This window comes from Melospiza melodia, chromosome 15 (genome assembly GCF_035770615.1).
Source record: "Melospiza melodia melodia isolate bMelMel2 chromosome 15, bMelMel2.pri, whole genome shotgun sequence".
Classification (NCBI taxonomy): Eukaryota; Metazoa; Chordata; class Aves; order Passeriformes; family Passerellidae; genus Melospiza; species Melospiza melodia.
Window position 1 is genome coordinate 19,436,217 of NC_086208.1, and position 23,378 is coordinate 19,459,594.

General features: G+C 44.7%; 3 protein-coding genes across 6 annotated transcripts in view; all 3 read left to right on the top strand.

The window, feature by feature from the left end:
* IQCH (IQ motif containing H) overlaps positions 1-9,413 on the top strand; it is a 57,685-nt gene extending 48,272 nt beyond the window's left edge. For all 3 annotated transcript variants that reach the window (XM_063170001.1, XM_063170002.1, XM_063170003.1), the window contains 4 exons: positions 2,643-2,768; positions 3,303-3,364; positions 4,935-5,043; positions 6,272-9,413. In XM_063170001.1, coding sequence (XP_063026071.1) covers positions 2,643-2,768; positions 3,303-3,364; positions 4,935-5,043; positions 6,272-6,373 — 399 coding nt within the window. In that variant the 3' untranslated portion in view covers positions 6,374-9,413. The remainder of the gene's footprint in view (positions 1-2,642; positions 2,769-3,302; positions 3,365-4,934; positions 5,044-6,271) is intronic.
* Positions 9,414-10,741: 1,328 nt separating this feature from the next.
* C15H15orf61 (chromosome 15 C15orf61 homolog) lies at positions 10,742-13,494 on the top strand. Its single transcript, XM_063169229.1, has 2 exons — positions 10,742-11,081; positions 12,825-13,494. Exons 1-2 carry the CDS (start codon positions 10,742-10,744, stop codon positions 12,950-12,952), a joined length of 468 nt encoding a protein of 155 aa, XP_063025299.1. The 3' UTR covers positions 12,953-13,494.
* Positions 13,495-21,299: 7,805 nt separating this feature from the next.
* Positions 21,300-23,378, top strand: part of MAP2K5 (mitogen-activated protein kinase kinase 5) — a 119,355-nt gene continuing 117,276 nt past the window's right edge. Inside the window, exon 1 of one of the 2 annotated variants that reach the window (XM_063170010.1) lies at positions 21,300-21,462. In XM_063170010.1, coding sequence (XP_063026080.1) covers positions 21,328-21,462 — 135 coding nt within the window. In that variant the 5' untranslated portion in view covers positions 21,300-21,327. The remainder of the gene's footprint in view (positions 21,463-23,378) is intronic. The other variant, XM_063170009.1, reaches the window with a different exon arrangement.

The following is a 23,378-nucleotide window of genomic DNA, read 5'->3' on the forward strand; positions in this document are numbered from 1 at the left end:
CTTGGAGCACCCTGGGATGCCCCAGGTGTCCCTGCCCATGGCAGGGGTGCAATGGGATCAGCTTCAAGGTCCCTTCCCTACACAAATATTCTGGGGCTCTATAAAATAGGAAGAAAAGTCTTTAGAAAAGCCAGCATAAGGAAGTGTCTGTCTGTGTACATACACATACGGACAGACAACAAAAGCTGTTTGCCATATTTTGACAGAAGATTCACAGCTCCCTTTTTTCTATCCGTAGAGGAGGGGATGTATCACCATTCCAAAAATGTCATGGAGCTGTAATTTAGAGGTTAACGAGCTCTTGATCCATTGTTCTCGTCAAGCAACCACTTTTAGTTGGAGAGAAGTAAATTAGATCTGATTAGTCCCAGTAGTCCAAGTTTTAGAAATGAAAAGTAATCAAGTAGCAACTTTTTTTTAATTAAAATTCTGTCAGAATTAACATAAATTGTTGTTATTTTATGCTTTATTTTTAATTCTTTCTGTATTTCTGAGATTTTTATCTCCTGAAGAGTTAACTACAAGACTCCAGTCTCCCAGGAAAAGAGAAAAAGAAACAAACCAAGAGACAAATGTTTTTACTGCACATGATCTGTAATGAATGATTAAGTAAAACACTTTGTGTAAAATTATGATGTTAATAATGATTCTGTCCCTTTTAATTTATTAGATATTCTCCATGCTGGTAGGGCTGATTTTGATAAAACGGAGCAGCCCCGCAGTTTGTGCAGGGATTTTATTTTTAGAACTCCTTCTTTGAAAGAACAAATTTCCTAGATACTGCTGCTCCTGTAATTATGTACAAAACCAATCACTCATTATAGTTAGGATACATTATCTTCTAGACAGATGAGGCTAAATAAGCAACACATTAATAATTCATCCTGCAGTTCATTATGCATGTGTATGCATGCTTTGTAGCTGAAATAAGCACCTCATCAACCTGATGCCAACCCTTAAACAATAGTTCTGTGTTATTGCAGCCACATTCAAGTTTACGCTTGTTAAACTGCTGCTTGGATTATTTTATCAAGCATTCATTTATTTGTGGTCCCCTACTGCAGAGAAACAGATTTTGGAAGCTCCTTTTTTAAGTTAATGACTTGAGCAATGGGTGTTATTAATTCTCAGAATATTATAAACATGATTAATTTTCAGGCAGAGATGTATTAGATCAGGATTTCAGCTACGTCAACTTAAATGAGTCAATGTCAAAACAAATATCATTTTAGGGGAAATACTGTAAATTACAGGCTTTGATGTGCAGTGTCCCTGTTCCCAGGGACATTAAAAATAGCACCAGGAAAGCCCTGGTTTGGAACAGAGCTCCTCAGAGCAACATCTCTGTTCTTCTGGCACTGGTGGGAGTTTAAACTTGATGCAGCACCAACCTTAATCCAAGGGGGAGAGAGGGCAAGGTCAGGTGGGAATAAATATTGGGAATAAATTCCTCCCTGTCAGGGTGGGCAGGCCCTGGCACAGGAGCCCAGAGCAGCTGTGGCTGCCCCTGCATCCCTGGAATGTCCAAGGCCAGGCTGGATCCAGTGCTCTCACAGAGCTCAGTGACCACTGAAGCTATGAAAACACCAAAATGGGCTTCATGGAGCAATTCTGTGGATGTGATCTGTCAAACAGGGGTTTGTGGAAATGTCTGTGTCCAGCAGAGCCTGTGAGGAACAGGAATTCCTCCAAATGGAGCCTTACTCCATGCTGAGTTCACTGGCAAAAAGCCATTTATGGAATCACAGGATCCAGCATGGTTTTGGGGTTGGAAGGGAACTTTAAGCTCATCCCATCCCACCCCTGCCATGGCAGGGACACCTTCCACTGTCCCAGGGTGCTCCAAACCCATCCAGCCTGGCCTGGGACATCCCAGGGATCCAGGGGCAGCCCCAGCTGCTCTGGGAATTCCAGCCCCGGGAACACTTTGTTCCCAATATCCCACCTAACCCCACCCAATCAGTCTGAATCCATTTCTTGTCCTGTCCCTCCATCCCTTGTGAACAGCCAGTCAATAATTCAGCATTTTAGCTGTTGGGTTCTGATATAAATGGTGTGACAATGAGGAATCCTGGGTGCAAAGCCAGTAATTCAGCATTTAGCTGTTGGGCTCTGATATAAATGGTGAAAATGAGGAATCCTGGGTGCAAAGGCAGCAATTCAGCATTTGGCTGTTGGGCTCTGATATAAATGGTGAAAATGAGGAATCCTGGGTGCAAAGGCAGCAATTCAGCATTTGGCTGTTGGGCTCTGATATAAATGGTGAAAATGAGGAATCCTGGGTGCAAAGGCAGCAATTCAGCATTTGGCTGTTGGGCTCTGATATAAATGGTGACAATGAGGAATCCTGGGTGCAAAGGCAGCAATTCAGCATTTGGCTGTTGGGCTCTGATATAAATGGTGACAATGAGGAATCCTGGGTGCAAAGGCAGCAATTCAGCATTTGGCTGTTGGGCTCTGATATAAATGGTGACAATGAGGAATCCTGGGTGCAAAGGCAGCAATTCAGCATTTGGCTGTTGGGCTCTGATATAAATGGTGACAATGAGGAATCCTGGGTGCAAAGGCAGCAATTCAGCCCTCAGCTGCTGGGCTGTGCCCCGAGCTGGCGTGACAGTGAGCAATGCTGGTGTTCTCTGCAGCCTGCCCCCAGCAGCCCCCGGTGTGCCGTGGCCAGCAGCCAGCTGAGGCACTGCAGCCTCTCAGGGATCTCCTACAGCCTCCTCCTGCACACCTGCAAAGCCCACGGCATTGGATTTGACCCCCAGGTAAGAGCAGGAAACATGAGACAAATGTGATGTTCCTCCTGCAGAATTTTTGTTTGTGAAGTCTTTTATGGTAAAACCACTTCTAGCAATGTAAGTCATAAATCATGGAATTGTTAGGCTTGAAAAAGACTTCTAACATCATCCAGCCCTCAACCCACCACCCCCATGTTCACCACTAAGCCATGTCCCCAAGTGCTACATACACCTATTTTTCTTTCAATTTAAGTGTGTATAAGACTTTTAGGGGTTAACCTGCTTCTTGACAAAAATAACTGTGTAAGGAGATAATTTTTAAGACACTTTTGACCATCCCTTACTGCTTTGAAACCCAAATATTTGCTGTGAAATAGACTGCTGTATTTATTGTATTCTCTACAATAAGTTAAAACAATAATCTATTTAAACTGAGCAAGAATTCCTTACACACAATCCCAAACCAGCCCTCCTTAGTTTGGGTGTGTACTTACTGTGACACATTTATCACAATTCCCACTATTTGGGGAATAAATAAAGCAATTTTGTCTTCATTTACAGGAAAAACAGGGAACAGTTTTTGTGTTGTATGAAGACCAGAAGCGACACAGCCTGGGAATGATGTAAGTGTGGAGTGTCCCTAACCCAGGGTGACAAACAGCTGGGGACACCCTGGATGTGTAGAGAGTGACAAAGGCTAGTGACAAGGGCCCTGACCTGTCCCAGGACTGGCCTTTGGGGCAGTTTTAGGGTGCATTTCAGCATTTCAGCAATAAAGAAAGGCCAGGGCTGTGCTGAGCCGGGGCTGGTGGCACTGCAGGCTCAGGAGCTGCTGGAATTGGCTTCAGGAGAGCTGCATTCCCTTCAGGAGCAATCCCTGCCGTGGATCAGCACAGCCTTGCTCTTACAGGCAACATTATTAAAGGCCTGACTTCCAGGAGGCAAAGGAGGGTGAAGTTTAATGCCTTTTTACATTGTTCTTGCCCAAGTCTCCTGCCCAAATGGGCTGTAATGAGGGAGGAGCTGCAGCGTTGTGCTCTCAGCCTGTTCTGTATTCCTTTGGTGCTGCAGCTATTTCATTAATGACCTGGATAACAAAACAGCTTCTTCAAGTGCTGGATGTGCCTGCAAGTGTTCTGGAGGGCAGGAACAGAATTCAAAATGATCTCCACAAATTGAAGGAACAATATGAGAAATAGAATTAGGTTTGGCTGGAACCAGGTGAAAGAAATTACATTTAGAGAGAAGTAATGAATATGAGGAACAAGGAGGTTTTGGGAGCAGGATCTGTGAATTAAACAATGTCTTTTTCCTGTGCAAAAAGATAAACAGTGAATCCTGGGAGATGCTGGAAGAAATCCTGCTGTTCTGTGAGAGGGAGGCAATGAAAATGTTTAGAGTTCTGGAGAGCATGAGTGACATGGAAGGACTAAAAAGGAGAGGGAGGGCAGAAATGGGATCTGCTGACGATCTCCCAGCACAGAAAAAGCCTCTGCAGGAAGGAAAAATCTGATTTTTTGGTAGAAGAAAGAAGAAATAAACTCAACTTGCAACAAAGAAAATTCCTGTTGTCTGCCGCACATTTTCAATGCAACTTCATAGCCTTAATTGGGAGCTATTTTCAAGGTTGTAGGAGTTGGAGCTTATGAAGTAACTGAAATACCTGAAACATCTCAGAGAATTACCTATTTTATTCCATTAGAGATCTGTGGTCGATTCCAGTGCATGAGGTACATTATTCCTCAGTGAAATTCCCTGTCCCGTGAGGTGTGGGGAGTCTGTGTGGACCTGGGAAACCAGAGCCTCAAAAGCCACAACAATCCAAGGAATGCTGATCCTGCTGAAATGTCTTGCCCACATTTTAGGCTGAAGTTTTTCCCAAGTGATGTGGGTGTTCCAAGTGTCCTGCTGCCTCAGTCCTTCCTCAGCAGTCACCTTTTACTTGGAGTAGCTGAAACCTCTCTGCTTACTTCTGCTAAGTTGATTAATAAAAATTATTTATTACACAAATCCTTCCCGTTGACAAGTTAAAATGGAGCCTCATCTTTCATATCTCCCTGAAGATTTTCACCTTGTGAGATTGAAAATCCTCATTAAATTCCAGCACCAGGCAGGCACAAATGAGAGGGCGATTGTTTTTAAGCATGTGAAGGGAATCATTGGTAAACTCATTTGTTTGGATATCATTAACAGAACAATCGGAGAGGATCTCCAGGGGGTCCTCCTGACCTTTGCTCGCAATCTCTTCATCATCCATCAAGAAATATCAGCACCTAATATGCAAGGCGAGACCAATTTTAAGGTGAGGTGTTAATTAACTAACGATCCTGGTTAATTTCTGTACAAGGCCTGCAAATACCTCATGCTGGATCATAAACAAGTGCTAAACCATTCCTTTTTTATCACTGCCTGTGTGTGGTTTACAGTGTCTGGGTCAGTGTAGTGGGTCTCCCACGGAACCCGTTAGTTAAATTTAAGTTTGAAACTTTTTCTTTGAAAAGAGGCATCCTTGAGAGTGAAATTATTTGTAATCTAATGTTCCTGAGTGTCCTTTGGAAGAGCAAAGGAGCTGTTGGCACTGCCTCACACAGTTCTGTCACAATTGTCTGCTTTATTTTAAAGGGACACCATCAAGGTAAGAATCTTAAATTAGAAACAATTCTCTCAGTTGGTAATAACTGCTTGGATTATTAACACTCATTTCTTCTAAGAGAGGCAGCCACTAATCCATTCCTTCCCACCCTCACCCTGCCATCCCTTTCCAGGTGGATTTTGTTCCCAATTCTCTGTGCTGTTGGAAGGTGCCCATCCAAGAGGGGGAGTACAAAGCTCAGGGGCTCACCCTGGGGAGGTTCCCCCACCCTGCAGCCAAAACCAGCAAAGAATCACCAACCCAAGCCCGTGCCCTGGGACAGGCCCTCCTCACAAAGCTGCTTTTGATCCCACAGAATTGCTCAGCTGCCCACAGGGAGCTCCTTTTGCTTTAACTTTATAAAAACTTTCCAAGATGCTGTGTGTGTTTTGTGAAAGGTGAAGGGGAACGCTGTGTTAGATTTGTATCTTCAGTCATGTCACATAATTTATAGCAGATTTCTTTCCACCCTGACTGGATTTTCCAGTAGAGTGTGAAATGACAGATTTTGGGGAAGACATAATTAAATTTCAACATGTTACAGAATAAGCAACAACAACAACAAAAAAATCTCATTTTTCAATATGAGGGAATGAAAAGCAACCACTGAGGAAAAATAAAACAGAGAAGTTTTCTCCATTGTGCACGAACATATGTGAAATAAAACACCTGTTAGTTAATTAGGAGCACAAATTGTATTTTTATTTACCTGGGATTTGTACATATTTACTAATAATTTCCCCCAGTGTCTCCAAAGTAATATTAAATTTAATTGGTGCATCCTGTCCCGTGTAACCCTGTTACCTCTTCAAGGCAGGCACTGCCAGCTGTGCACCCTGGCTGCTGGATTCCATTATAATGGCCATTAAATAACTTGTATTCCTGGAATCTGTTACAGATGGCAATTCGAGACATTGAAGCAATTCTAGGAGTTACAGCAGAAAACAAACTGAGATTGGAAGAAGAGCAACCTTGGGAAGCAGATGCTCTGAAAGAATAGTTAACAGAAAATGTTCAAGTGCCTCATTCCTTATGCTTCTGGAAAGGCTTCCTCATCTGTAAGAGCAGGTTTGGTTTTCCTTCTGAGCTGGTGTGTGAAGTAGCATTAACTGAGACAGAAAATCTCTGTGGCTGCTGCCTGTGGCACTGGGAACATCCCACCTTTCTGGCTGGAAAGCACAGGATCATCCCAATGCTCCTCATGTCCCTGTTGGCATTCCTGGAGTTCAGCACGTGGGTTAAAAATCTCATTAATGGGGTCGTGCTGCCTTTGTCACTGATTGAGCAGGGGGAGCACATCCACTGAAAAGAGCCCTGGGAGCCCAAATTCCCTTTCCAACAGGCTGAAACACTGAGCACTGAAAGAAAGGAGTGCAGAGACTGCCAGGGTGGGCAGATGCAGAGACTGGCAGGGATGGAGCAGCTCTGCAGGGAGGAAAGGCTGGCACAGCTGGCATGGCTCATGGTTCACCTGCACAGGAGAAGCTTGGGGTGAGCTCAGGGTGGCCCTGAAGATGGAGAGAGACTCCTCAGGAGGACCTGGGGTGCCAGGACAAGGGGGAATGGCTTCAAACTGAAGGACATTGGGGTTAGCTGGGGTATTAGGAAGGAATCTTCCCCTGTGAGGGTGGGCAGCCCTGGCACACGTGCCCAGAGCAGCTGGGGCTGCCCCTGGATCCCTGCAGTGCCCAGGCTGGATGGGGCTTGGAGCAGCCTGGGATGGTGGAAGGTGTCCCTGCCATGGCAGGGGGGTTGGATCTGGAGGATTTTTAAGGTCTCTTCCAACTCAAACTATTCCATGGGTCTTTTGCCTATAAATGCTTTAATTTAAGCCCCACTTCATCAGTAATCCCAGCAACCCTCATTCCCCTGCAGAGCCATCTCTATTGTTATGCTGCTTTTTCTGTTATCTAAACACTTTTGCAGCAGTTCTTTCATGGTCATTTTCAAATTATCAAAAAGAACAGTAATAGCACTAATTCATCAATAGAATTCTACTTGCACTGTGATTCCCAGAATTCCATGGCTTTTGCAGGTCTGTCCATCTGCACTTTGGACACTGGTGACCCTTTTGGTCACAACTGCTGTGCACTGTTGTTAAAGGACAACATCATATTTGTAAAATCATCTTTATCAATCAAATCTTTAATATCCCAACAGACAACACACTCCACATTTTACTAAGGAAGAGCAGATCTCACTGCATGGAGCTTTTATCCTAGGAATAGCAAATATCCTTGGGATTAGTTCCCAAACAGCTCAGGCCAAACCAGTTTTACCACAAATACTAAACAAGACCAAGAAGTTGCATGAGATCAGCCCCCAGTTTTCCTGACAGCAAATCTTTGATCCCTCAGCATGACACATTATTTTCTGTGGAGTTTTTTCCTCTTCCACTTTGATCACAGAATTAATTCATTGCAGATAAAAACATTTGCATAAATGCTGGTTACTGCTTCAAACAAAAATCCACAGGAGTATTTTTAACTCCTGGTTTTATTGCTGTTTTACCTCAGTGTGGTGCTGGGTTTGGATAGCCCACAGAGACTTTGCCAAGGTGGAATTTAGCTGCACTTGAGCTGGTGTGCAAAGGGTTAAGGAAAAGGAAGCCTTGATCCAAGCCAGAACAACATAAGGTCTGAGAGGCTCATTAGTTCACTGGCACTTGATAGACTGCAGTGTCCTGGGAGGAAATGGAACCTGCACTTCCTTCTGCCTTTGTTCTGCCCCGACAAAAGAAAACTGTACCTGTGTTTGCAGGAAACAAGTGACCTGAAAGTTCCCTTGGTGAGAGAGATTTCACAGCATGTGCAAAGTGTGAAATGTATTTTGAGGGGGGGAAAAAGAAAGTTTTTAATTACTACTAACACTTCTGAGCCTTGAGCTGATGGAAGGATTGAAAACTGCTTGGCAGTCTCTCACATCCAGCTCCCATGCTGCTGGTGCCAAAAATGTGGGTTTTAGCAATGCTGCAGATTTAAAATGAAATTATAATGTTGTTAAAAAGTCAGGAATATATTCTGTTCACACTACTGGATTATTTATTCCCACTCGTTAAAAGAGTAATAGAGTTGTTGAACTGTAGATTGAATTTCAGAACGTGAAATGGATGGGAAGAAAACAGAACAAGTGTGAAGCAAAAGATTAAAGGTGGCCCAAGTGTGGCTTCCCATCAGAAACTCCCCCAAAAAATGCCAGGTTTGGGCAAAAGCTGGAGCTGGCTCCATCAGAAACTGCCCCAAAAAATGCCAGGTTTGGGCAAAAGCTGGAGCTGGCTCCATCAGAAACTGCCCCAAAAATGCCAGGTTTGGGCAAAAGCTGGAGCTGGCTGCTCAGCTGCAGGGAGAGCAGGAATGCTCGTGGAAGCAGGTGAGGGCCAGCAGGTTTGGCAGCAACTGCAGTGGATGCAGACAATTAAAATAAAGGATTTGTGCTCCCCAGGAGTCAGAGCTGGAAATGGAGATGTTTGTTTAACTGGCAGCACTTGGTGGATTTTGTTTGAGCCAGAATTCAGGGCAGCACAGACCAGGTCAGTCTCCTGAAAGAGCTACCTGGAGCTGATGAGACTGGAAACTGGGTCTCCTGTTTTAGGTAGTTGGGTTTAAAGCCCTGGGTAAAAGAAATAAAAAAAGCTTTTAGCCCACATTTCCACGTTTAGAATGACAACTCTGAGCACAGAGAAAAAAAAAACAAGCAGTTTATCAACACAATTTCCAGATGTCTTCTGAAATGAAATGTTCACCCTCCCTCTTTCCTGGAATATCTCCAGCACCTCAAGATCAGGAGAATTCATCACCTTCCCTCTAGGTTAAGGTAACAAATCTCTGCATCTTTAAGGCTATCCTTAAAAACTCGTATCAAACCCATTTAACAACAGGATACTGTAGCTCGAGGCATCCCCTGTTACATTGCACAGATCCTCTGCATTTCATTTTAGACTGCAGTATTTGTTATATTGATGAAGAACAAAAGATTAAGAACTACAATCATTGACAACCTTCATTAATGTAATTAATGAAACACAACAGCATTGTATCACTTTTAAGGTTCAATACTTTATTTCACCCCTTCAGCACAATACCACATTCTAACTTTTCTATCCTCAGCCACCACTAAAGAAAGATATTAGAGCTAAACTATATGCTCTATTAATTACAGGGAGGTGAACTTGAAGGGGAAATTTGTTGCTGGTGATGATTAATAATTACTTGTTCTACACACATGTAGTACAGTAAATAATCAGGGCATATTGTTGGGTAGTAACTGATTAATTAGCATGTTCATACTGGATAGCTCCATGGTCTAAGATTGCTGAGTTTGAGATATTGCTTGCAATTATTGAAAGAAAAAAATCTGTTTGCATTTCTCAGTTTTCTGGACGTTTCCCCCCCTCTCAAATAGAATGTTAAATGGTTCAAAACCTTAGCTTTTAATTAGAAAAATGGAATATAGGCTGTAATTTTAAAATATTTCTTTGGAGGGGTCTGACACTTGAAGGCTTTTAGGGAGGTCTGCCAGGTAAATCTGGATACACTCCTGAGCCTGGGTGGTGCTGCAGGTGCTCCCTCAGCATCAGTGTCAACAAAACCTCTCTAAAAACGCGATTGTCCATTTTTTGGTGATGCTCTCACTGTGGGGCTCAGGGTGGTTCATCCCCTCAGCACGGGCAGCTCCAGCGCGGCCTCGGTGTGTCTGTCACGGAATCCCAGAATCGCGGAGGCTGGAAAAGCCCTCCAGGGTCACCCAGTCCCAGCTGTGCCCATGCCCACCTTGTGCCCAGCCCAGAGCCCTGAGGGGCACCCCCAGGAATTCCTGGGACACCTCCAGGGATGGGCACTGCAACCCTCCCTGGGCAGCCCCGATGTCTAATCCGCCTTTCTGGGAAGAAATTCCTCCCAACGTCCAACCTGAGCCTGCCCTGGCTCGGCCTGAGGCCGTTCCCTCTCCTCCTGTCCCTGATCCCAGCCCGATCCTCCCGGCTGTCCCCTCCTGTCAGGAGTTGTGCAGAGCAACAATGTCCCCCCGATCCCCCTTTTCTCCAGGCTGAGCCCCTTCCCAGCTCCCTCAGCCCCTCCTGGGGCTCCAGCCCCTTCCCAGCTCCGTTCCCTGCCCTGGACACTCTCCAGCCCCTCAGTGTCCTTCCCGAATTAGGGGCCCAGACCGGGGGGAATTCCCTTCCATTCCCGGGCCGCTCTGTTCCCGGGGCCATTCCCTCTCCATTCCCGGGCGATCCCGGACCGTTGTCCGGCTCCCTCAATTCCCGGGCGATTCCTGCTCCGTTCCCGTTCCATTCCCGCTCCGTGCCCGCTCGGTTCCCGCCCCCGGGCGGCGCAGGCGCGCTGCGGGCGCAGGCGCGGAGCCCCGCGGGATGCGGGCGCTGCTGCGGCGGCTGCACGGCGCGGCCGTGGCGCTGCTGCTGTGGCGGGGCCGCGCTCCGTCCCCGGCCCGGCCCGCCGCCTCCGAGGTGCTGAGCCAGCACCTGCGGCAGCGCCGCCTGCCCCACTGGACCTCGTTCTGCGTCAAGTACAGCGCGGTGCAAAACGACCAGTTCGGCCTCTCGCACTTCAACTGGCCCGTGGACGGCGCCAACTACCTGGTGCTGCGCACCGGCTGCTTCCCCTTCATCAAGTACCACTGCTCCCGTGCGGCACCTCAGGACCTGGCGCTGCAGGACGCCTTCTTCACCGCCCTCAAGGTGCTCAACGCCGGTGAGTCCGGCCTGAGAGGCGGCCTGAGGGGGCGGCCTGAGGGGGACGGGACCGCGGCTCGCACCGGGCAGCTCCGCTCCCTCTCCGTCTCCTTTTCCTTCTCTTTCCCTTTCTCACTGTCTTTCCTCACTTTCTCCTCTCTTTCCCTGTCCCTCACCTTCTCCTCTATTTCCCCTGTCCCTCTCTTTCTCCTTTCCCTCACTTTCTCCTCTTTTTTCTCCATTCCTCTCTTTCTCTCCTGTCCCCTCTTCTTCTCCTTTCCCTTCTCCTCCGTCTCTTTCCCCCTCGCCCTTTCTCCTTACTCCTCTCCTCTCTTTCCCGCTCTCCCTCCCCTTCTCTCCTTTCCGTCCCCTCAGTCCCGGCATTCGGAGCCGTGTGCTCGGGCAGGGCAGCGCCGTAGCTCGGCCCTGTCGGGGGTTTGGCCGGGCTGGTGTGGCTCTGACCCCTGTGACAGGCACAGATCGCGCTGTTGGGGTTTCAGCCGCTCTCGCCTTTGGCAGGGAGCGTTTTCCAGCTGGAAATCCGAGTGCCGGGAGGAACTTTGTCCTCTGAGCAATTCTGGAGCGAAACTCTGGCAGGCAGTGTCTGGTGCAGGGATGGTCAGGCTGCTTGGATCCTAACGTGCTGCTGGAATAGAAACCCTTGTAATAAAAAGGCTTTATCAGCACCATATTAATATAAAAGTAGATATAGTTTTGAAGTATATTATTCCAGAACTTTGGCTGCAGATTCAATGCTTATTTGTATGCCAGCATTGACAGTGCCAGTGCTATAACATTTCATGCATTCTTTATTTTCATATTTAATTTCTTAAAATTTCCTTTTTTTTCACAAGCCTTCATTGACTTTTTCAAAATGTGTCTGCTGCTCTTAATTTTCTGACCTGATGTAGTGAGAAAATATAATCAAAAAGATTGATTTCTTAATAGCACCTTTAAATCTGATTTCCTTTTTCCTTCCACCCACTCACACCTTTGTTTTTCTCACAACTACCCTTCATGTTTCATACTTAAATGATTGGAAAACATTATTTAAAAGGCAATCTATTTCCCTCAGAATCCTGCTTAAGCACTCAGCTTCAAGCATGTTAAATTTGGTGTTTCTGAACTCAGGGCCTTAATCCAGCTCTGTTTTTTCCCCTGTAATAAATAGAATAATTTCTGTAATAGATGGATAAATTGGCAAGGCTAAAACATGTCGCTTTAAAAAAAATATACATATATATATATATATATATATATGAACCTTTTTGCCCATTGCAGTTCTGTTGGAGCTGGTAGTTTTGACTACTAATCTGATTTTCCCCAGAGCAGCTTCATGTTGATCTATGGATTCACTGCCTAATTTTTTAATTTCTGCTCTGACATAGACTCCAATAACTTAAACTGGATATTCTGGGAGTTTGGGTTTAGTATTTGAAGATATAAATATAAATATATAAATAAATAAATATTTAATCAGTAGAAATCATGTGTACATGGCAATGTTTTGCTTCTTTCATGTTCTCCTCCTCCTGATTTCTTTTTCTAATAATTCCTGCATTTTCCTGCTTCCTGCCTCGTGCCAACAGGAAAGATGTTGAGCACTGGTGGCTGTATTTAAATAAAGACAAAATATTTCTGAGGCAGCTTTTCCAGGGGTACTTTTCCCCTCTCAGTTCATTTTGGAGCACCGTTCCTCGCTCTGAATTTGCAGTTAGGATTTCACTCTGAGTGTGTGTGACGTGTTTTTATCTCTCCTCAGGCATCCCAACTTTACTGTATGGAATTGGCTCCTGGTTCTTTGCCCGTGTCACAGAGACTGTTCACACCAGCCATGGCCCAGTCACCATTTATTTTCTAAACAAAGAAGATGAAGGAGCCATGTACTGAGCTGAATAGCTGTCCTCTGGTGGGTTCTGGGCTACAAATATCTGCTGCCTTTGACTGAAAACACCTAAAAAAATTGGGGTTTATACTGTGTTCTCATACTCAGTGTGCTGTTTCAGGAAGCTGCCTGGACTTTTTGGTTGTGAGAGATTTATTTGTGCAGAGGTGTGAGGTTGAAGAATTAGAATTTCTGAGGGTGTGTCTGGAGCTCAGGGACTGGTGCTGCTGGACAAACTTGTGATCATTTCATTAAAGAGATGCATTTATCAACTTAGAGAACTGAATTGTAGCCTGTGAGCAAGGAAACTGTGAATGCACTGACTTTTCCAGAATGTTCCTGAAAAGATCAAGCTGCTCAGGTGTAGATCCTGTCTAGGTATTTCATAATGAATTAATTGTCACTGGGTCTGAATAAATCCTTGGCACTGAGTGGTCACCATCACCTGGAAGAGTCTTTGGTGGGAAAAAAGCCCACCCTAAAACAAGTGCAAAATGGCTGTATCACATTTCTTGAAATGATATTTAAATAAAATGTCCAAAATACATTTGGTGCTTGTATCTTTTGCAATTCTTGAGCTCCAGATGTGTGGTGTTATTTTTCTTTTGATTGCTTTATAGGTAAGTACAAAATCTAAGTGATGTAGAAGATTTAGCTCCCTGTGCTAATTCACAAATTGCTGGTGCTTTTAATTAATGGGGAGAATGAGAAGAATACTACAAGAATATCTCAGTTTTTGGATGCAAAATAACTGATTGCTCCAGTTGCAACCAAGCACAGCTTTAGGCACAAACAATGACAAAACGACTTCATATCAGTTGGAAACCTGGGCAAAAATAAAAAGCTTTTGGGGAACTGTTTGGATGGTGGAAATCTGGAATTAATGGAAACAGGGAGACCTGTGCAGGATCTACTGCTGGTGCTGGGATTTAGTGCCAGCAGTTAATGCTGCCAGTTCCAAATCCCTCAGCTGGTGATGGAATTGGTCATTCCAGTTGTCACGAGTCAAAAAAGAAATGTGAAATGGGTAGGGGCTGCTTTGAAGGGTAATCACTTCTCAATAAATCCTTAGCAAGCTACAGTATAATGTCATTTAAATACTTTTTAACTTCATTCCAGATAAAAATGTGTTTCCCACTTAATGAAGCAACACATGTGGCTTTTCTAAAAGCAGCAATAAACACTTCCAGCAGAGAAGTGCTTGCACTGGTAAATTTTGGAGAATATTCTTGCCACAAGTTAAATGCCTCAAAGAAACAGAGATGGCATTACCAGGACCCTCATTAACAAGAAAAATTGCAGTTAGCATTTTCCTCGAGCTGATTTTCCCTGCAGCCCATAAGTTTAAAGTCAAATACTGCTCACTCACTGCCAGAGAGCTCATCAATACCTGGCTGTAAAGGTTTAGGCTCAACACAAGGTTGATAAAATGGTTTTTAATTACCAGACCATAAATACAGCTCTTCATTGGAGCTGCAGCTCCTCTCCCTGCAGCTGGTTTGATTTCTGATAATGGGCACTGCTGACTTTGCTTACCTGTTTTCCAATAGCTGCAGCAGCAGCCCCTGGCCTGCAGTGATGGGCAGGGCTCCTTGGAGAACATCCCTGACAAACTGCCCTATTGATTGCTGCAATTCCGTGCTGCTTGCAGCATTAAATGGAGCCCTGATCTCTTGTTCAATGATCTCACTGTGTAACAATTAAGCAAATGTAATATTTTCTTGTATTACATGAAAATCAATGGACCTCTTGCTCTCGGGAAGTTGATGGTGCTAAAGGATGAACTGGGAGATGTCTGAGGGCAGAGTGCAGATATGGGATGGCTCGTTCCTTTCATGAGGGCTTGCACTTCTTCAGAGGGAAAATGAGCTCTTTGTCAGGGATAACTTCAGTTATTAAATCATGAAATAATTTTCATCATGTGTGGCTATAAACCCAGCTGCTTTTTTCAAAGGTGAGATGTTTCATCTGACTTCCACTCTTGTTTTGCTATAAATACCAACTTCTCTATTTTTTATCGCTCAGGTTTTGGCCTGAATGCAAGATATTGGAGGCCAGGAAGATTTGTACCACCCTGTCTCAAAAAATTCTGCAGCACTCAGGGATAATTGATCCACAGGATGACCCTTTTGACTTCTGACAGATTTGATCTGCTCTGCCTCCCATTCAAAACAAAGTTTAGCTCCCCTGCAAGCCTCGCCTTAATTATCTCTTTGCTGATGTTTAAATGAGGCAGAGATGACGTCCCAGAGCTTTGTTTCACCTCCCTTAACTACTCCAGAGAAACGAAACGCCGAGGATCAGGTGGCTCCTCCTTGTAGCACCTCTTTAAATAATAATGATCCTTGTGGGCACCTGAAGCTGCAGGAGCGGCGCTGTCACCCCTGGGCCGGGTCAGCGGGCTCGGGTGTCCCAGTTAAACTCTGCTGCTGTCACTTAATGGGAAATGCAGCTGCTCTGCTGAAAGATCAATGTCCAATAAAGGCTGCACAATCAAATCTTGTTGCAATGATTGAGGTGCTTAATTGCCTTTCAAAGATAAGGTGGTAATCAACACACGTTCAGCTGATCTTTTTTACCGCCTCAATTACACCCTGATGGCAGAGCCAGGGCAGGATCTTTAACTACTTATACTTATTAAATCTTACCTGGCTTCTGAAAAATTACTTAAGCCCTGCAATCGATAAAGCCCAGCTCTTAATTACTATATTTCACTTTTAGGCCTTTTTGTATGCTTGATAAATGTTTCACCTGAGACTGCACGGTGCTAATGAGTTACCCCAAGAAATGCCCTTTTCTGCTGCTGTCTCCAAATTGTGCTTAAACATTGGTGGGTTGGTTTGTTTTCCTGAAGTTTTGGGGCTGCTGATGCAAACCTTTGTTTTACTGAAATATTTTTAGATTTAATTTCACTCTTTTTCTCACCAGTTGATGAACTACGTGCAGGTGGACCCAGTTCAACACAAAGTTCTTAACTTTTTTCCCCGCTGTAAATTAATTCTGGATTTAAAGATTGGATTTGAACTCCTAAATATTTATGATTAGTACTCTCATGTTGTCTGAAAAATCAGTTTTTGTGCTCTTTTCCTGCTCCCCTCTCTCTCCCTGGAGCAATATCCAGAGCTTTTCTCCTGCTGACCTTCCATTGACTTAGGCACAAGTTAAATCTGTCCTCACCTTACCTTGTGTGTTGACCTAAATCTCCTCACAAACCATAATTATAGATCTCCCTGATGTAAGTTATTATTATTGAATGAAATTTAGGTATTTTTAATAGTTAAATGCCCTTAGGGCTCTGGTTTAGAGCAACTTTTCCTGAAACAAAGGGGATTTTGCCTCATGTATTATTTACTGTGGCCATTTAATTTATATTGGCTTTTGCTGTAACCCCTTAATCATGTTCACTACAGAAAAGTGAGTTAATAATTCTGAGAGTTGTCTTGATTTCTTTCCCTATTTCTGGAAATAGAAGTTATTATTTAAATTTTGGGCTGTATTTTTCAGTTTAAATACACCTAAGAACAAGTGGCAGCTTCAGCACTGCAGCCAGGGAATGTAAAATAAATATTGTCACTAGTATATTGCAAGTTTCCTTGAAAGATTTATTTCATTTCTACAAAAAAATAAGATGTTGGTTTTGCATTTAAGTCCTAAAAAGTCAAACACAAACAATTTAGAGTGATTTTGAAAGTAATTGCATCACTTTAAGCACAGTTTATGAGCCCTGCTGTAGTTCATTATAAACCCAATTTATTTCTTGCAGTGATATTAATAATCCTAATAGAATTAAAAGTGGAAAACATGATTAAAAGCAATCCTTCAGACAAAAACTCTGATCAAGGGAACTTTCAAGTTTAAAATGTAAATATCAGATTAGAACACTAATTTTTGAACAAGATTACAAAGTCAAACCTGTTTGGTTTTTTTTTTCCTTAAAAGAAGGAATGCCATTAGATATGATTGTTACATGCTCAGTGATTCATGGGCCTGCTTATGTACTTTGTGAGATATGAATAATTTAGGAAGAAAAATCACAATAATTTTGTTGTTACTCAAGAATTTATAGGTTGACAGAAAAACAATTATGCAGCCCCTGGAGCTGGTCTGAAGGGGTACAGGAGCATCATTAACCACACACAGCCCAACTGCTGGAGTTACCTTGTCACAAAATCTGCTTGTTTTCAAAAGTTATTCATAATTTAAAGCAAAAACTAAATATTTACTAATTTAGCATAAATCAGGTTTACGATTGTTATGTTTTCTTTCAGTCCAAGGTGAGTTTACTGTTTCAAAAGTTATTCATAATTTAAAGCAAAACCTAAATATTTACTAATTTAGCAGGAATTAAGTTCACTTTTGTGATGTTTCCTTTCAGTCTGAGTTGGGTTTACTGTGAAAAAAAGGAGCTTTAAAAGATCTGCGTGAGGCCAGTGAATTTCCCTGTGAACTGGAAATAAGACGAATTTATTTTCCAGATATTTGGGTCCCAGACAATTCTTTTGTATTCCAGAGCCACTGCAGAGTGCCTGGGAGGGCAGTGGGAGCTGGGTGGAAGTTTCACTGCCATTTTTAAGGAATCTGAATTTGGTGAGCCTTTCCAGGAGATGCCTTTCAGGGAGGAATATCTTTAGAAAGCCTGGACACTGCTGACCTATTTTTCACCAGCCTGAGGGAATTCAGTTTGCTGCACTCACAGTCAATTGAAAGGGGAAAAAAAAGTGAATTTCACTGTGATATGTTATTTATCAACATAGAAAGTTAGATATTTGTATCTTTCCAAAAAGACAGGAAAATGTGTGTTCCTAAAACAACCATCAGGGGCCATTTTCTCCAGGAAACTGAGAATTTGTCCTTTGTTATTTATAATTGCAGCCTAGAAACTGGTGCAGGGAGGAAGCAGGGATGATAAATTGAGTTTGGTGAAGCAAGGGCTGGCACAGAGATCCTGATTCCTCCAGGTGTGTTTTATACTCAGTGTCTGAATTGCAGGTAAGGTGGCACAGCACTGGTAACAGCAGTATTCCAAGATATTTTCATAGTCAAATGGGAATTATTTAGTCTGTTACATAATAAATACACATTATTCCTAGGTAATACATCATTTACATATTAGTTATATTATTTTTATTATAACATTATATATATTTTATTTTCATAACATTATACTAGTATATTATTTCTATTATATATTATTTTATTATAACATATATTTTATTATAACATATATCTTATTACAATATTATTATGTCATATTATATTATATTATATTATATTATATTATATTATATTATATTATATTATATTATATTATATTATATTATATTATATTATATTAGAAATAAATATTATAGAAATAAATATAAATAATATATTATTTATATTATATATTCTATATATCTATATCTATACCTATATATCTCTCTCTACATATATATATATAATATATATGTATATTTTTTATATCTATAATTATTCCTAGGACATAGCTGGGAAAATTCTAGTAGTAATGAGATTATTGGAGATGCTGAGTAGGATGCAGAATGAAATCAGTATTTCCTGCCTCTCTCCTTGCTGTGCCTCCTTTTATCCAAGGGGATGAGTGCAGGACTGGAGGAACTGGGGATCCTGATCTTGGTTTTAATTCACTGTGGGCATTTTCACCCATCCCACTGCTGAGAATGAGCTCCCCCCTCCCTGCTCAGGCCAGGAACAGCTGAATCCACATCAGGCACTGCAATGTTCAGGAGCAGGGCCAGGGGAAGCAGCTCTTGTTTCCATCCCTCTTCTTTTATAGACTTCTGCTGGAGGGACCCAAAACTCCATTTCAGGGTGTTTGTGACAGAGCAAAAATAGAAAATTTCTTGTGCTGGGCAACTTCCTTTGCAGTGGGAATTAACCAAGCAATAACTTTTTCCTTACTTTTGGAGTAAATTATGTCGCTAAGCAAATCCCTGGGAGACAGCATTTCCCATCCTCACGGAGACTCCTGCGAGGTTACAACGATTTCGCTCCTCACCGTGTCAGCACTCTGGCAATAAATATTTTCATTCCTGGCGTGGGCAGCTCGGGCTGCTCCCGGTGCTCTCCGGCGGCGCTGGAAAGCAGCAGAGAGCAGCAGCACACTGCAAGAGGCAGCTGCTGGCAGCCACCGAGGAGCCTCTCCCCCCTCGCTGATAAAAACCCCAATTTAGGGAAGCTGTGGCTTCACCATCCTCTAATTAAGGCACTGACACCTCGTTCCTTGGGGATTTTGGGTGCTGTTCCCTCGGGGGTGAGCAATCATTTTGGATATGTGGTTATAAATGTTGTGTCGTCCGCATTTAGTGGGGAAAATCAGGCTTTTAATTGTTTAAATTATTTTTAATGAGGATTCTGGAATCCTTGTAGTGGGAACCTGAACTTTTTACAGGGAGATTCTTGGGCTGCTCACACGCAGAACTTCAAGAATATGTTATATTAAAAAATGAAGGATTTTGTTCTCCCAACAACAATTTGCCCTCACCATTAAAGAATAATATATAAATATTGGTGACATCTCATAGCAAAACTTCTGCAACATGATAAAACAAATATCAACCATTTGCTTCAAATGGCGTATTTCAAATGAAAATTTCTGATTAAACTTGGGTTTTAAAGAAGCCTGTGGCAAAACCAAACCTGTATCAATAAATACGTGCTCGATGTGCTGTACTTCTTAAAAAATAAAAACCCTTCAAGTTTGATTACACAAATCAGAATGGGGGATTAAGGTTGTGATTAGCCCTGGAAAATCGACGTAATATTTATGCAAATTTGGCAAATTGAGTTGGTTTTCCCCATAGTCTCATAAATGAAGAAGACATTTTAGAAAAATTGCAGGTCTATAGAAATTCCATCATTTTGTGTCCTATTCTTTAAAATTTAATAGAAAATGACTCTGATTGAAATGGAGCTGAGTGAGAGGTACACAGGGACTGCAGGTAAAAGGTTCATTTGAGCAGAAAGATGTCTGTGTGGGCACCACCAGTCCCTTAGATCCTTAGGAGCTGGGGCTCTATTAATTTTTAGTATAGGAACTAAATTATAAAGTTATTGAACAGAGAGAGAATTTATCTCTGTTAATGGCCATTGAATTTTTTTTTTCCTAAAGCTCAAACAAAGTAGAATCCGAATATGAAGAAGCTTGAAGACGTTTCAGGAATTAAATATACCTCCCATTCCCCCCTCTAAATTGATAAAATAACTCAAATAGTCCAGTTTGTCAGAGATGATAATGTGAGAGAGTGTGATAAAATGCACAGATCAATAGCCCACAATTGAGATTAATGCTGTTCTCTTAAAAAAAAAAAAAAAAAAAAAAAAAAAAAAAAAAAAAAGTGGATTGTTTTATGCTGCAGAGCTGTGCAGAGCAGAGAGCTTTCCTTGTGACTTGTGGCAGTGAAAAGCTGGTTTGAAAAGCTGAATTTGGGGTTTTGTGATGGCAGAGCTGTCAAAACACTGAGCAGGGAGAACTCAGAGATGGCAAAACTGTACCTGGACATCAGAGAATTGTACCGGGGAATTGTCCCATCTGGGACTCAGAGAATTGTCCCGTCTGGGACTCAGAGAACTGTACCTGGATATCAACCCTGGAGAGCTGTAAAGTGTAGGAGCTGTGACGTGCGTGACACGGCTGGACAGCTGCCTCCAGCCCTTCCCTAACCTGCTCCTGCAGCTTTTGGGCTGGCCCAGAGCCCATCCAGTGCCCATTCCCAGTGCCCATCCCAGTACCCATTCCCAGTGCCCATCCCAGTGCCCATTCCCAGTGCCCATCCCAGTGCCCATCCCAGTACCCGTTCCCAGTTTGCTCCGCAGGGACACCGAGGCAGGGATGGGCAGAGTCGGGCACGGAACCCCCAACTCTCACCCAGCACCGCCATCGCCCTCCCCGTGTCCCCGAGTGCCACAGTGGGACAGCCCCGGGCACTTCAGGGGCAGCGACGGCCCCAGCTCCGCGGGCAGGTTATGGCAGCGCAGCTGGCACGGCCCGGAGCTTGTGTTCGAGTTTGTGTTCGTGTTCGTGATGGGACAGCGGGAATCCCGGCCCGGCTGGATGTGCCATTTAACTGCGCTTTTCCTGTCAAAGCACGAGGCGCAGACAGAGCAACGCGATTCACCGCGGGGCCGGGCCCGCCTCCTCCCGCCCATGGCGCCGCCTCCCCTCCCTCTTCCCCTTCCTCCTCCTCCTCCTCCTCCTCCTCCTCCCGCCGCCGCCGCCGCACATCCCCTCCTCCCGGGGCTGCGTTTTGGTTCCGGGGCAGCGGCTCCTTCCTGCGGGAGGGCGGTGCAGGCTGTGCCCGGCCCGGCCCGGCCCGGCTCGGCCCGGCGCGGCGGCCGCAGCATGTGAGCCCGCGGGGCGGGGATGCTCTGGCTGCTCTGCGGCCCCTGCGGCGCCATGGACAGCCAGGCGCTCGTCATCCGCATCAAGATCCCCGACGGAGCCGCCGTGGACTGGACCGTGCACTCGGCGCCACAGCTGCTCTTCAGGGATGTGCTGGTGAGTGAGTCCGGACAGGACCGGGACCCCCGAGCCGGCCCGGGGGATGGCACCGGGACCCCGCTCACGGTCCGGGGGATGGCACCGGGACCCCCGAGCCGGCCATTAGGGGATGCCACCATCCCCGCTCCGTGCGCCCAGGGTGTCCGAATCCCTCCCCGGAGGTGTTTTTGGGGTGTGTTTTGGCGGAATGTTTAACGCTGGGATGGTTTTTGTCCGTCCCGGGCCAGCGCCGGCGTTGCGAGGTTTCGGGAGAATGCTGCAGGTGCCAGGCAGGGGCATCGTGCCCCGGTTTGGGCTGGAGGGAACCTCTGCAGTGCCCAAATCCGCTCCCGTGCCCTGGGCAGGGACACTTCGGGTCAGGGCATCCCCTCCTCCGGGCCTTGGGATGGAATTCCCTGCTCAGGAGAAGTGTGGGCTCTGCGCCGGGGCTGGGCCACCGCTGCTCGTGTGGCATGTCCCCTCTCGGGCTGGGGCCACCGCTGCTCGTGTGGCATGTCCCCTCTCGGGCTGGGGCTCTGCTCTGCCTCCTGGCCCTCAGCCCCTTCCCTGCTTTGGCTTTGTGTCCATTGCACACAAGGATGCTCTGCTTACTCAGAAATGGCAGTGGGTGTTTGTCCCGCTCAGAAATGAGAGTTTGTCCCGCTCAGAAACGGGAGTGGGTGTTTATTGTGAATTTCACTCAGAAATGAGAGTTTATCCTGCTCAGAAATGGGAGTTTGTCCCACTCAGAAATGGGAGTGAGTGTTTATTGTTTGTCCCACTCAGAAATGGGAGTGAGTGTTTATTGTTTGTCCCACTCAGAAATGGGAGCGAGTGTTTATTGTTTGTCCCACTCAGAAATGGGAGTGGGTGTTTGTCCCACTCCCTCCTAGCCGTGTCCTTAGCCCAAGGGGCAGCTCAGGGTGATGCTTTCTGCAGCCTGCCCTCACCTTGCGCTCCCAGCACATCCCAGGACTCTGTCTGTCCCCATTTCTCTAAAGAAAACCTTCCCACCCCATCCTCAGGTGCACGTTCAGTTTTTACATCTATTATTCACTCTGGAGAGAGATTTTGCAGGCGTCTTTCAGGAGGTCGATCCTGTGCAAAGGACACGTGGGGATGGAGGGTTGGGTTGCTGGAAGATGCTCAGTGTTGGGCCTGGAGGGTTGCAGAGCTAACTGGATGGGATGACAGAAATCCCAGCTGTCCTTTCCCCAACATTTACCATTATTCATGACTTTCTGTAGATGGAGGAGTGGGAGCAGCACCTTTGACAGACCAGGGAGGTTTTTGGGAGGGTCAATTTCCCCTTGGTGGTTGCACAAGCCTGTGGTGACCCTCTGTGCCCTTAAACAAAAGTGGAGCAAATGAGTCTGGTTTTTCTCCAACTCTGCTTCATGTTTTTGTTTGTTTTTGCCCTTTTTTTTTTCCCCCAAAATAAAGTGAAATTACCCCTGATTCTTGGACTCTCCTTTGCCATCCTAGAATTACTGTAAATTGAGGTTGGCTATTTAAAAGTAAGTAGAGACACTGTGGCCAGTGGGTGACAGAGGATCTGGAGTGGGCTGCTGTTCTTGTCCTGTCCCACCTGTGCTGCTGATGAGAATTTCATTTATCCCCTGTCAGGCTGTTGCAGTCAGGTGCTGCTGGTTGTGTTTCAGGAGGTGCCATCACAGCATTCACCCGGACTTAATTGGTCAGATAAATGCAGGAATTAAGTGAAATAAATTAAATTAAAATAAAATAAAATAAAATAAAATAAGTAGGGCTTCATTCCACTCAGAAGTGGTGGGTCAGATAAATACAGGAATTAAATGAAATAAATTAAAATAAAGTAAATGAAATAAGGCTGCAGTGCGCTGAGGAGTGCTGGGTGTGTCCTCACCTGGGCAGGATGGGGCTGCCCTCAGGGTGATTGCTCCCACCTGGCAGCT

Excerpts from the sequence above, each read along its gene's own strand:
- C15H15orf61 (XM_063169229.1), top strand. The coding sequence starts at position 10,742 with ATGCGGGCGCTGCTGCGGCGGCTGCACGGCGCGGCCGTGGCGCTGCTG. Across the intron at positions 11,082-12,824 it reads CCTCAAGGTGCTCAACGCCG|GCATCCCAACTTTACTGTAT; the intron begins GTGAGTCCGGCC and ends ATCTCTCCTCAG.